The sequence below is a fragment of the Bos mutus genome, chromosome 16 (assembly GCF_027580195.1).
Source record: "Bos mutus isolate GX-2022 chromosome 16, NWIPB_WYAK_1.1, whole genome shotgun sequence".
NCBI classification, from domain to species: Eukaryota; Metazoa; Chordata; class Mammalia; order Artiodactyla; family Bovidae; genus Bos; species Bos mutus.
Window position 1 is genome coordinate 16,912,185 of NC_091632.1, and position 15,153 is coordinate 16,927,337.

The following is a 15,153-nucleotide window of genomic DNA, read 5'->3' on the forward strand; positions in this document are numbered from 1 at the left end:
TCAGTTATACATGCACATATTGGTTGGTGGTTTAGTCACTAAGTCCTGTCCGATGCTTTGCGACCCCGTGGACTGTGGCCTACCAGGCTCCTCCATCCATGGGATCTTCCAGGCAAGAGTACTGGAGTGGGTTGCCATTTCCTTCTCCAGGGGATCTTCTCCACCCAGAGATCAAACCTTGGTCCCCTGAGTTGCATATATATACATATATCCACTCATTTTTACTTTCTTTTCCCACATAGGCCATTACAGAGTACTGAGTAGAGTCTGAACTACACAAAGCTGCTGAATGATCACTGATACCCTCTGCCTGTCCCCTGTCTGCTCACATTTCCAACAGCGCAGAGTATTCATGCCTAGAAGGCACACACTTCAGCATCCTGTGCCTGCCTGAGACAGAAAAATATTCTGATGATGATGATAATATGAATGACGACAACAGTGACGGCTGAACAAACACTTACTGAGAATTTACTGTGTGCCAAGTTAAGTACTTCACACCATGCATTCTCTCCTTTTATCCTCACAATCAGATCAGGCTTGTCATCCTCATTTTTACATGAGAAAATGGAGACTTTGGCTAAATAATGTGCCCAAGTTTGTTCAGCCAGTAAATGGCACAGCCAGGGTACAGGCACAGAACACTTAACCCCTATACTCTAAACCGCCTGACCACAGGCCACAGTGCATCCAGAATACAACAGGGGTGGGGGGTGGAGTGGAAGAAGGATACGTGCTGTGCTGTGCCTAGTTGCTCAGTTGTGTCTGACTCTTTGCCATCTCATGGACTGTAGCCCATCAGGCTTCTCTGTCCATGGGATTTTCCTGACAAAATTACTGGAGTGGGTTGCCATGCCCTCCCTCCAGGGGATCTTTCCAACCCAGGGATTGAACCCAGATCTCCCACACTGCAAGTGGATTCTTTACCCTCTGAGCCATCAGGGATACCCAAGAATACTAGAGTGGGTAGCCTATCCCTTCTCCAGGGGATCTTCCTGACCCAGGAATCGAACCAGGCTCTCCTGCATTGCAGGCACATTCTTTACCAGCTGAGCTACCAGGGAAGCCCTAAAAGACACATGACTGATGACAAAAGCCAAGGAATATTTACGATTAAGACATACAAGCTGACATCAGCTTCTGCCACTTCATCCTCAACAGTGCCCAACAGGACTTTCTGGAATGATGGAAATGTTCCATATCCAAGCCTTCCAGACAGTAGCCACGAGCCACAGGTGGCTATTGAGCATTTTTTAAAAATGTATCTTATGCAACCTAGGAACTAAATTTAAAATTTTATTTAAGGTTAATTCATTTCAATCTGACTGTAAATAGGCCCCATCACTAGTAGCTACTATCCCAAAAGGGGAAGTTTTAGATCCAAGAGCAATACCACCAATATCTGTCTGTCCATAATGAAACTGAATGAGGTCTGGGCTATTTTAATATCCAATTTGCTTAGAGCCTAGTGGAGACAGGTTTTATTCTGAAAAAGATATGATATGTACAAAATAACTCCTTTACTGCTTCACTTAAACCTGTCAAAGCATTTTACCATCCACAAATGCACACATCTCATGCTGGAAATCCACTTTGAATATTCTCCCAGTCTCTGCCTAAAGGCTATGTGGCAGAGACCTTTAACGAGAGAAAGGTAAAGGAAAAGGAAAGAAATTGTAGAAAACTATCAAGTTCATCACCTTCATTTGACACAAGTATGCACACTCTCTGAGGTATGAGCTTCATTTTTCCTTCCACCACGCACACAGGAAAATAGCTTGACTTTTGAGGTGAACTTCTGAGATGTCAGAGACATGGACACCAAGTCCCATGCAGAACTCTGCTAAGTAATCCACAAATCTCTCTGAACAGAGGTTGATTTAATCAGTGGAATTAATAAGGCGCCAAAAACAGCAGGCCCAGCGGATAATACTGCTCTTATCTTGGAATAAGACTAAAGACAGAGCTACTCATAAAAAGTTAGAGATTTTGCAGTATTTCCCTAACTTAGAAGAATAAGGTTAAGGTTCAGATGAATTTAGAGGAAAGGCAACGCTTGTACACTGCAGGCGGGAGTGTAAACTTCTGTAGCCACTGCAGGGAACAGTGTGGAGGTTCCTCAAGAAATGAAAAATGAAACCACCACATGCCCCAGCCATTCCACTCCTGGGTACATATTTGGAAAAACAAAAACACGAATTCTAAAAGACACGTGCACCTGCAAGTCCACAGCAGCAACGTTTCCAGCTGACGAACTGCGTGCTCTGCTCAGCCGCTTGGCCGTGTTCAGCTCTGCTGCGGACTCACCACGGCTCCTCCATCCATGGGAGTCTCCAGGCAAGAACACTGGAGTGGCTTTGCCGTGCCCTCCTCCAGGGGATCTTCCCAACCCAGGGATCGAACCCAGGTCTCCCACTTTGCAGGTGGATTCTTTAGTGCCTGAGCCACCAGGGAAGAAGCCCCTGACAAACTACAGAAACACCCTAGACGCCCATCAGCAGATGAATGGATAGAGAAGATGCGGCAGGTGCACGCAGGTGCACGCGTGCACACGCGCGCGTGCACACACACACACACACACGCCCATCAGCAGACGAATGGATAGAGAAGATGCGGCAGGTGCATGCAGGCATGCGCGTGCACACACACACACGTCCATCAGCAGATGAATGGATAGAGAAGATGCGGCAAGTGCACACACGCACACACACACACATCCATCAGCAGATGAATGGATAGAGAAGATGCGGCAGGTGCACGCAGGTGTGCACGTGCACACGCACGCACACACGTCCATCAGCAGACGAATGGATAGAGAAGATGCGGCAGGTGCATGCAGGCGTGCGCGTGCACACACACACACACACACACGTCCATCAGCAGATGAATGGATAGAGAAGATGCGGCAAGTGCACACACGCACACACACACACACCCATCAGCAGATGAATGGATAAAGAAGATGCGGCAGGTGCACGCAGGTGTGCACGTGCACACGCACGCACACACACACACACACACGTCCATCAGCAGACGAATGGATAGAGAAGATGCGGCAAGCGCACACAGGCGTGCACGTGCACACGCACGCACACACACACACACACACGTCCATCAGCAGACGAATGGATAGAGAAGATGCGGCAAGCGCACGCAGGCGTGCACGTGCACACGCACGCACACACACACACACACACACGTCCATCAGCAGATGAATGGATAGAGAAGATGCAGCAGGTGCACGCAGGCGCACGACACACACACACACACAATGAAACAAGTAACGCAGCCATAAAAAGAACAAAATTTTGCCACGTGCAGCAACATTTTGGAGAGTGTTATACTAAGTGAAACATTTCAGACAGAGAAAGACAAATACTGTATGATATCACTTTTATATGGAATCTAAAAAAATATGACAAAGTACTGAATATAACAAAAAGAAGCAGACTCACAGACACAGAGAACAAACCAGCGGTGACCAGTTGAGGGAGGGAAGAGGAACAACATGGGGGTGGAGGAGTGGGAGGCACAGATTAGTGGACAAAAGAGAGGCTCAAGAATGTATTGAACAATATGGGGAACACAGCCAAGATTTTGTAATAATTGTAAACTGAAACTAACCTTTAAGAATTCTATAAAAATTAAAAAAAACGTTTTTAACTTGGGACTAATTTAGATTCCTCTCATGCACTGACACAGATAATTTCTAGCCTCTCAAAACTTAACACCTTTGTCTCCAGACACTCAACTCTCTCTCAGAGGCCACAGTAGGTGAGATGCCGAGCTCTGCCCATTGCACTCCCAACATACCTCGTGTTGCTTTTTTTGTTTCTATCCTATAGTGTAGTGGTGATAGTCCCTCAGTCGTGTCCAGCCTTTTGCAACCCCGTGGACTGTACCAGGCTCCTCTGTCCATGGGATTCTCCAGGCAAGAACACTGGAGTAGGTAGCCATTCCCTTCTCCAGGGGATCTTCCCCGTCCTGGGAATTGAACCCGGGCCTCCCGCATTGCAGGCAGATTCTTTACCATCTGAGCTACACGGACCAACACCTAATTCCTATGTCATGCCAAGAACTCTCATCCGACATCCTCCTGCAAACAGTCTCATTGCTCTAATCCAGCAGTTCTCAAAGTGTGGGGTCTGTGAACCCCTGGATGGAGCCCACACATGTGAACCCCTCAGATGTTTCCAGCTTCTCTGCCGCCGCTCCCCTGAGTGGCCATCAGGATGGCCAGCTGACTCCTATCCAGTCACGCCTGCCACCTCATCCCTGCTCCTCCTCCCTCTGTCTAGAGCATCCCTTGCTCCCCCTGACCACCACCTGCCACAATGCTGCTCATCTTTTAACATGCAGTTCACACACCATTAGTCCCTCAAGCCCAAAACACAGGTAACCTCTCTCTACATAAAATCCTGATCACATTTTATCACACTTGGATTTGCATTCAGATTTTGCAAACCCAGGTCAGTGCTTGGAACACACAGACACACAGTGGTGAGTGATCATGATTTATAAAATCAGAGCTGAGCATTGCAGTGGGCATGGCTTTTCCCTAAGATGGCTTTTCAAATATTTTAACTTTCCTGACGAAAGCTCTTCTCAATTACTCCAAAGCTACCAAAACTTTCCCAAGAATAAAAACCTAGCCTCATCCCTAATTTAACCCAAGAATGGACATTTTACTTCATAGACTCATTCAATAAACCCACGTGAGCACAAAATTATGTACCAGGCAACCATGGACAAGACAGAGAAGCTCCCTGTTTAAGCACCACAGAGAAGACATTTCAGCTGACAATAAAAATGAAGGAAAGAAGGAACACCTTTAGATCCTGAAAGACCTCTAAAGTATGTATATAAAAGGGGATTTAGCAGGAAGTGCTGGATGGTTGGAGTGTATCCTACAGGCGCTCAAGGACAAGGAGGCAGTATTTGAATCAAGATCTGAACAAGCAGTCACAGGAAGACCCGGGGCTGAGCATTCCAGACAGAGGACGGACAGGACAAAGGCTCTGGAGTGGGACCAAGCTGAGAGGCTTAGAAGGAAAGACAGGGACGTTCCTGGGGCTCCAGTGGCTAAGACTTTGAGCTCCCAATGCAGGGGGCCCGGGTTCGATTCCTGGTCAGGAAACTAGACACCACATGCCACAACAAGAGTTCACATTCTGCAGCTAAGACCTGGTGCAGCCAAATAAATATACAAATATTTAAAAAAAAAAAAAAGGAAGAGAGTGTTCAGTACTCAAGGCTAGTGTATGAGGCAGGGAAGGCTTCTGAGGAGGTAAGAAGAGGCATCTTTACTTTTCTCAGGGTCTTAGAAAACTTATCTCCATAAATGCAGGGACATTCTTCCAGGGAATACATGTGTAAATTCTTCTGAGATCTTGGAAGGAAAGAATTAAGTATCAAAAGAAGATAGAACATGAATTAAGAAAAAGGAAGATACACTTACCATAGGAAATAGTACATATTCTCTGAGGAAATCTTGAGAATCAAACTGATTATAATCTCCAAAATCAGCTGAAAAGAAAAGGGGGGAGGGTAGTCTTTATTATATGACATTAAAGATGGGATAAAATAGGGTAAACTTATTACTATATTTACTCTTCTCACCTCATCCTATTTCTGCACTATTATTAAATACAAACAACGCCAAGATGGGTTTGCTATTACTACCACTTTTACATAGCAATAATGTAAATATCAGCATGCAACCACTGCAACATAATTCTCTAGCAAGAATAGCGACATTTGAAAGTGATTCCTAATCTATTTTAAGAATTTAAAACAAACCTATATTTATCTTTTATGAAATATGTGCCAACACAGATCTTAAGACTATCTGCCAAGGGGACTTTTTAACACAAGGTTAATTTTGAGAACTGAAGAGCCAAACCCATCTGCATCTCTTCATATATTTGCAGCTGGAAATTCCCACTGTAAATCACCCTTGGCAAGCAGCGCTGCAAATTTTTACACCTCCTAAACAACTCCATGTGTTACAAGATGCCCCGAATTCTGTTTTGTCCTGTTTTTATCTCACAATTGTAAGTCTGAACACACATAAAATGAATACAGAGAACCTCTATCATAAATCAATAAATGTCTTGCATCTTATCCTACTTGCTCTCAACAACAATAAAAAAAATCAAAACAGTATGATATTTAAATTTCATGTTAAATGTTCACTATCAGGTAGAAATGGATCCAGACATCTTTAAGGTAACAAAAATAAGCAGATCCACACAGAAGGCCAGGGTGAAGACGTTACCAAGAAGGCAGGGTTTCACCTACAAATGCGTAAATTCCTACAAGTAATTACAAGGTGAGGCATTTGGAAATACCAAAGACCAAGAGCACTGCCTATTTCCAAGGTCAGTCATCTGTTATCATACTTTGTCACAGCTTATCTCTCTGTTGATGTGACTTTCTAACTCCCAATGAAGGTTCTCAGAAAAAATATTCTACAAATATTATAGCTAGAGGATTTCATCAGATTGAATAGCAAACTTCAAGGATCCAAGTAAAAGGATCCTAGAGTAAGTTCACCAACTTCCTTTAGCCTGAAAGCGATCACTGAGGTCCTCCAATATCCAGGATGCTTGTAATGAGCCCAGTGATTGAAGAGTGAGAGGGGAAAAAAGAGAGTTAAAAAAAAGAAGAAGAAAAGGAAGCACTTAAAGGAGAAAGACCCAATTGGAAGATGAGGGACCCACCAGATCTTTCCTTTCATCTCCCCATTAAGGGTATCTTCTCCACTGTTTGATTTTTCAATTATAACCACTGATGGTCCTCATATACAGTCTGGGCATTGCTCCTTCCTTTTCCAGTCTTTAGGTGAACAGATGAGATACAACGTATTTTGCAGACTTCCAATCCACAGGGAGAAGCTAACTACTAAGTATCATATGGCCAACTAAAACTGCTAACCCATTAACATCCCAGGAATGAAAGTTATCAGGGAAAGGCTGCCACTTCAGGCATTTAAAGTCCAAGTTTAACTTCAGTGCAGAGTTTGGGATGAGAAGTTCAGTTCACAGTTTCTAAAACAACAATCCACACAGCAAGGACTCTGCAGCTGGCAGGCCTACATTTGGATGGTATCTGATTTTAAGCAAAGTAGCTACTGCAAGGGAAACATGTTTCTTTTTAAAAAGAAACTTGTCTTTTTATCTTCTTGTTTTTAACATGACTAAAGACAATGAAGCTACCAGTCAATAAAGAACAGTGTATAAATATATGTAAAAGATTACACAGTGTGCTACACAAATAGGTGTAAAAATTTACAGATTAAAAAGAAAAAAACAGCTGTCTGATTGATCTAGATCAGTGTAAGTACGGTAGGTTGACGGATAAATTGACTCTGACACACATTAGCTATCTCACATTACTACACTGCAGTTTAGATTTCTCTCTTTACCTGTCAGAATAAAGTACACTATAATGTCTTAGGCTCTCACACTTGAAACTGATGTGAAAGTCACAGAGTCGTAACATCAAGCCACAAAATATGACCACATTGGGCAGTGGAAAAATTCTAAGAAAATGGTCTACAAACCCTGCAATGGAGCTTTAATTAGAGGCAGGATGAAAACTGCTATTTCTTCAAATAAAACTAAAATTATACAAGCTTGAGCAATTTGCAAACAGCTTTGAGGAATCCACCATCCTGCCACCAAAAGTCACTACCTCTGCACTTTTAATGTAAGATAGCTCAAAATGCAAAAAGAGCTACAAAGGGATCATTTAAGTAAATTTAGCTTTTCCCTCTGAGAGGCTAGTGGTGCCAGCATTTAAGATCAGATGGACTGTCAAACACGGGTCCCCACTCTTACCTTGCACAGCTAAGCCCGCCAGCCGAATCACCTGTTCCAGCGAACACCGCAACCGCCCTTCAAGCACGTCTTTTTTGACTTGCAGGTAATACTGATATCTATTCATGGAAACAGAAGGAGAAATAACCTTAAAAACACATACTTGGAATATATTCCCACGCCATGAATGCCTCTAGATATGACGCCTTGTGTACACAGCAGGATACACAGGTGATGTCGATAAAGGTCAGGTCTATAAAAGATGGAAAGTGACCTCTGCCTGTGTTTGTCTTTGTTTGATGTGGCAGGTGCCATGTCCCCTTCGCTCTGAGTTCGAAAGTGCTCTCATCACATCATTTCACGGCAGGCTGGCAGGATGAGCTACTGATAAGGACCAGCTCTTCATAACAAGAGACTGAGGACAGGAGCACTCTTGCACACCTGGACACCCACAACACACAGCTGCCAAAGCCATGCAACAGTGTGCATTCCTGAAAAAAATTATGGAAACACACTGTTTTTTTAAATCCCAAGGTTACAGAGGGTAGAAGACAAACAGGCAAATCATTTAGAATTCTGCTAACGGACAGTATAAAGCTTTTCAGTCAGGCTCACCCTCCACATCTGCGACTCACAAAAATCTAATCGAATGTGACACTGAGCCTTCCAACCCAAAGTACATCCTCAAAGCAGCAAAGTGCAGACAGACAGAATGTGCCCATATACAACATCAACCTCAGACCAGACCACTGTTCTCAGAAGCTAACAGAGTGCTGTTGTTTTCTTGCCAATAAAATCATAATTAGAATTACCTAAGCGTTTAGAAATCTCCTTACCCCAAACCTTTACATCCCAGGACTCCACTTCCTTTGAATATACTCTTAAAACAAGCTACCTCTAGAACAGTCACACTTTTTAGGCATTAATTCTTGGCAAATGCTAACAACTTCTTCGCTCCTGATAACCACAACTCTGTAATGTCTTCAAAACTTCAGCATGTCAATCAAGGGAACTTAGGAGTGACCCAAAGCCCCGCTGTCTTGGAGAGAGGCAATCAGCCCTGAGAGCAAATTATTGCTGTCTCTGCCTTGATATCATGGACATCATTACATGCCAGTAGTACTGTTAATCATGCAGTCATGCCTGACTCTTTGTAACTCCATGCACTGTAGCCCACCAGTTCCTCGGTCCATGGGGTTCTCCAGGCAAGAATACTGGAGTGGGTAGCCATTCCTTTCTCCAGGGGATCTTCCCAACCCAGGGATCAAACTCAGGTCTCCTGCACTGGCAGGCGGATTCTTTACTGTCTGAGCCACTAGGGAAGCCATCATGTCAACCTAGCACCTATTTGAGAAGAAGAATCCAGTTCTCTCTATCGAACAGTTCTCTACTTCTTTCCTCTTGAGTCTACAGGACAGGGTAAAGACAGCCATGGCAGCCTCTGGTGGGAAAGTGCGTGTGAGTTGCTCAGTCATGTCCGACTCTTTGCAACACCATGGATTGGGGCCCACCAGGCTTCTCTGCCCACGGGATTTTCCAGGCAAGCATACAGGAGTCGGTTGCCGTTCCCTTCTCCAGGGGATCTTCTTGACCCAGGGATCGAACCCAGGTCTCCCACACTGTAGGCAGACTCTTCACTATCTGAGTCACTAGGGAAGTCTCTGGTGGGAAAACCTTTAATTAAAATTAGAAAGACCAACACTGAGTTATCTAAAGATTTTTTCTAGTCAAACTTAATATATATTAGAAAAGCCACCTATTTTTCCTACCATCATTTTATCTTTCACCTAAAATATTCATAATCATTTTACAAGGTCCATTATGAGAAGGCGATGGCACCCCACTCCAGTACTCTTGCCTGGAAAATCCCATGGACGGAGGAGCCTGGTAGGCTGCAGTCCATGGGGTTGCGAAGAGTCGGACACGACTGAGTGAGTTCACTTTCACTTTTCACTTTCATGCACTGGAGAAGGAAATGGCAACCCACTCCAGTGTTCTTGCCTGGAGAATCCCAGGGACGGGGGAGCCTGGTGGGCTGCCATCTATGGGGTCGCACAGAGTCGGACACGACTGAAGCGACTTAGCAGCAGAAGCATATATTATATATATAATTTATTCTTACTTTTTCTTGGTTAAAAATTGTTTTATTCTCTTAGCAAATTTCAATAAAATTATATAAAGTTATACAGTGTAGCAGGGCTTCCCAGGTGACACGGTGGTAATGAATCTGACTGCCAGTGCAGAAGATACAGGAGATGTGGGTTTGAATTCTGAGTCAGGAAGATCCCCTGGAGGAGTAAAAGGTGACCACTCCAGTATTCTTGCCAGGAGAATCCCATGGACAGAGGAGCCTGGCAGGCTACAGTCTGTGGGGTCGCAGAGTTGGACACGACTGAGCACACATACAGTGCAGTGTTATCAGCCACAGCCACGCTATACATTAGTTCCTCAGCTCTTATTCATCTTCTGTCTAAATGTTTGTACCCTTTTACCAACCTTCCCCTATTGTCCCTACCTCTCAGGGGGTCCACTAGTGAGTCAGTAATTTGACTTCCTGTCAAAATCAGCTGACTAAATCAACTAAGGCTGTACATCGAGGCTGCATATTGTCACTCTGCTTCTTATGTGCAGAGTACATCATGAGAAACGCTGGGCTGGATGAAGCACAAGCTGGAATCAAGATTGCCAGGAGAAATATCAATAACCTCAGATACGCAGATGACACCACCCTTATGGCAGAAAGAGAAGAACTAAAGAGCCTCTTGATGAAAGTGAAAGAAGAGAATGAAAAAGTTGACTTAAAACTCAACATTGAGAAAACTAAGATCATGGTTTCTGGTCCCATCACTTCATGGCAAATAGATGGAGAAACAGTGAAAACAGTGACAGACTTTATTTTGGGGGGCTCCATTTTCACTGCAGATGGTGACTGCAGCCATGAAATTAAAAGATGCTTGCTCCTTGGAAGAAGAGTTATGATCAACCTAGACAGCATATTAAAAAGCAGAGACATTACTTTGCCAGCAAAGGTCCATCTAGTCAAAGCTATGGTTTTTCCAGTGGTCATGTATGGATGTGAGAATTGGACTATGAAGAAAGCTTAGCGCCGAAGAATTGATGCTTTTGAACTGTGGTGTTGGAGAAGACTCTAGAGAGTCCCTTGGACTGCAAGGAGATCCAACCAGTCCATCCTAAAGGAAATCAGTCCTGAATATTCACTGGAAGAACTGATGCTGAAGCTGAAACTCCCAATACTTTGGCCACCTGATGAGAAGAACTGACTCACTGGAAAAGACCCTGATGCTGGGAAAGACTGAAGGCTGGAGGAGAAGGGGACGACAGAGGAAAAGATGGTTGGATGGCATCACTGACTCAATGGACATGAGTTTGAGTAAACTCCAGGAGTTGGTGATGGACAGGGAGGCCTGGCGTGCTGCAGTTCATGGGGTCACAAAGAGTCAGACACGAATGAGTGACTGAACTGAACTCAATTAATGTACATAACAAGTATCTTTGCTGATTTTCAGAGACAAGTCCCTGGTATATGTAGAAAAACTCTTTGTGTCCACTCACTACTCTGAGTTCAGAGGACACAGCCTTGCCCTCACCTACTCATTGTATTCTTAGCTGGTTAAAGGCATCGTGGAGTCAAAATCTCAACAAATAGGAACAGAGGTTACATCTAAAAACTTGTGATTGAAAGTCTTTTCCTGGTAATCAAGTGGCAGTCTGCTGCTTCTGAGTGTGCACAATTTGGAGCAAATACTAGATAGGACGCTTTTAAAAAGCCTGTAAAGTTGAAGCTACCGCCCTCACGTGTGTGTGTGTGTGTGTGTGTGTGTGTGTGTGTGCACGCGTGCGTGTGCATGTGCGTGTGTGTTTCTTTGTTGACGGAGTTTCTGGAAATAACATACGATGGTGGGAAAAGGGGAAGCCATTACCCACCTGCTTACTCTTCATAGGAGAGAATCGGAGTAAATGAAAATATTTTGAAGCAATAACTGTACACGAATTAAAAAAGAAACAGCATGAGAGCAGATCAAAGTACTGAAGACCTAAGAAACCTGACTCACTGCAGAGTTAAAATATGTTACACGTTACCTTCTAGCTTCCATTTTTCCTCCCTGTTCACTCAGGTCAAGTCCCCAAGCTCAGGCATATTTTTCAGACGTTTCACCCAAGGAGAGTTACCATCACAGAAGGGTAGTCTCATACATTCCTGGGATCCACACGCCTGCTGTTTGCCTGCATGTCTCCTGTTCCAAGGGGAGGGACGGCCAGCCTGCACATGGCAAGTGCCAAGGGTCACAGGTTCCATGGTTTCATTCAAGAGCCCCAACAAAAATGCTTTACACTGGCAGCTTTGCTTCAAGGAGCATGCACCCTCATTAAGTATCAATACAAGCAAAGCTCAGGGCTTTACAGCCCTTACTTAAATTACAGAGTCATGCCTAAAACCATAATCTACTGATGTACACTATTAGTTCATCTCCTGGAAGAAAGCTAGGAGAGAAACACAGGCATCAGGAGTTTTCTTCTCATGCAAAGCTACAGTCCATGTTTTCTCTGGTGTCCTCCACCCTTCCTTCAAGGTTTCTCCTCAGTATCTCTCTGCCTCGCTGTTTCCCTGTCCCCAGACTGGTTCTTGATTTTTCTCTGGCACCTCTCTTGTGCTTCTGGGCAAGTTCTCCAGGAAACAGTAAAAGGTCTACTCATTCATGTAAGGTAACTTCTCCTTCAAAAGACTTAAGGAATTGCTTGGGAGATTTTCACTGAAGATCTTTTATGCTTAGAAACTGGTGGGTCTTCCCTGGTGGCTCAGATGGTAAAGAATCTACCTGCAATGTGGGAGACCCAGGTTCGATCCCCGGGTTGGGAATATCTCCTGGAGAAGGAAACGACAATCCACTCCACTCTCGTTGCCTGGAGAATTCCATGGACAGAGGAACCTGGTGGGCTATAGTCCAAGGGGATATAGAGAGTTGGACATGACTGAGGGACTAACACTTTCATGGAAGATCTTTTACACTTATAACCTAGCTGGTTCTCAGACAGAACACCTTCCTATGGAAACCCAGGCAAACAAGGGGGTCCTTAGGCATCAAAGATCTTTCAAGTGGCAAGAATTCACTGTGAAAGCAGATAGATCTTTAAAGAAGAGTCACTTAGAATCAGAAGACCACACTTTTAAAACTAGGGGAATAAGAAAAGAGGGATAAGGAAAAGTGTTAACTTCAGCTTATGACCAGAGAACCCTCCACCTGTGGCTTTTTTCAGAAAAGTTCAGTTCAGTTCAGTTCAGTCGCTCAGTCGTGTCCAACTTTTTGCGACCCCATGAATTGCAGCATGCCAGGCCTTAAGTTCACTTAAACTCATGTCCATCAAGTTAGTGATGCCATCCAGCCATCTCATCCTCTGTCATCCCCTTCTCCTCCTGCCCTCAATCTTTCCCAGAATCAGGGTCTTTTCAAATGAGTCAACTCTTCACATGAGGTGGCCAAAGTACTGGAGTTTCAACTTCAGAATCAGTCCTTCCAAAGAACACCCAGGACTGATCTCCTTTAAGATGGACTGGTTGGATCTCCTTGCAGTCCAAGGGACTCTCAAGAGTCTTCTCCAACATCACAGTTCAAAACCATCAATTCTTCATTGCTCAGCTTTCTTCACAGTCCAACTCTCACATCCATACAGGACCACTGGAAAAACCATAGCCTTGACTAGACGGACCTTTGTTGGCAAGGTAATATCTCTGCTTTTCAATTTACTATTTAGGTTGGTCACAACTTTCCTTCCAAGGAGTAAGCATCTTTTAATTTCATGGCTGCAATCACCATCTGCAGTGATTTTGGAGCCCCCAAAAATAAAATCTGACACTGTTTCCCCATCTATTTGCCATGAAGTGATGCCATGATCTTAGTTCTTTTTCACTCTCCTCTTTCACTTTCATCAAGAGTTATAGGATATTAAAAACAAATAAACAAAACATCCCAAAACCTCAAGAACAGACTCTCAGGATAGGAAGGAATGTTAATGCTTATTGAAGAAAGCTACAATGGGAATCTCATAAGAACAACATGCGCAAAACCCCAAACCCAAACAAGCCAGAAGACACAATTTCAAGGTGGGACGGGAGAGTAAAGCTTGCCTACTCCTCCTATTCATAGAGTGTTTGAAATTCTTCTATATGCATGAAACCATCCTAGCTCAAGTGGTTTCAACTCATTTTCTACTCCCCACATGGATATTAACACATAGTCATTCAGCACGTCCTTGTACATCCAACTCGGCTAGAAGCTGAAGAGTTCCTGGAGAAGTCTAAGGCAGTCTCTGCCCTGCAAGGATGCTCATCATCTCTCGGGCCACTGCTGTCACGGCTTCTCTTTCTAGTGCACTATTAAGGGTTTTAATGCTTAAGAACCAGTGAGTAAAAGCATTGTAAAAGGTATTATCCTAGCATTAGCTACCACAGCTAGAAGGCTTTTGCCCATCACCTGGAGGCAAGAATGATCAGCTGAGACCTTGGGGAAATACAATCCACAGGATCCAGCTAAACAATAGTCATGATTTTTTTGACCTTGCTGATCCCAACTTTCAGCTACAATTATCACTTCTATAAAACATGTGAGCAGGTTCTATTACAGATCCATGCAATGCTAGGCAACAGCGAATCCCAATCCACTAGCAGGGAACACCAGGATTTTTCCTGGTCCTTTAGGTTAAATGTAGTCTAATACTGGGAAACTAAACCGAGGAGCTGAAGAATGCAGTGCTCTTTCCTGGAAGCCATCCAGACTACAAGAGAATCTGAATAGCGTTAATGATATGGTACAACAGCCATTTGAGATTGTGGATATTACTACATGAGATCACAGACACGGGAATGGAATCTGAACCACTTTGTTAATTGATTGTTTGCTACATTTCTGCTCAAAAGGCACTTTTATAAAATATAATAATTCTATCCTATATGAAGACCAAATTAGAGAATATGAGCTGAAATTCTATTTCTAGAGTGTTTGGTTTTTGCTTATTTTTGATTAGAGATTCAATTCTAACAGAAGTCAAATGTAACAGTGAATCCTATTTTGGAAACATGCAATTTCATGGAAGTATACTCCACTCCACCCTGTCATAGCTTTGGGTGGAGGGGGAAAAGAAAAAAACCAATCTTTGTGCCAGGAAAGTAAGTATTTGCCAACTTTCCAAAGGGATCCTCTTTGAAAACCCAAGCCCACAAGGAAAACTTTTAAATAATTTTTATATTCAAAGACCTGGAAATAGTCCATCTGACTGCTGAGGTCCAATGAATGGTTTTAGGTGAAGATTTTGCTTT

The 15,153-nt window shown here is 43.7% G+C and overlaps 1 protein-coding gene across 1 annotated transcript in view; it reads right to left on the bottom strand.

Annotated features, from left to right (window-relative positions):
* Positions 1 to 15,153, bottom strand: part of PTPN14 (protein tyrosine phosphatase non-receptor type 14) — a 196,340-nt gene that overhangs the window by 52,865 nt on the left and 128,322 nt on the right. The window contains exons 4-5 of the mRNA XM_005901280.3: positions 7,842 to 7,939; positions 5,459 to 5,526 (exon numbers count right to left, since the gene is read on the bottom strand). Coding sequence (XP_005901342.1) covers positions 5,459 to 5,526; positions 7,842 to 7,939 — 166 coding nt within the window. The remainder of the gene's footprint in view (positions 1 to 5,458; positions 5,527 to 7,841; positions 7,940 to 15,153) is intronic.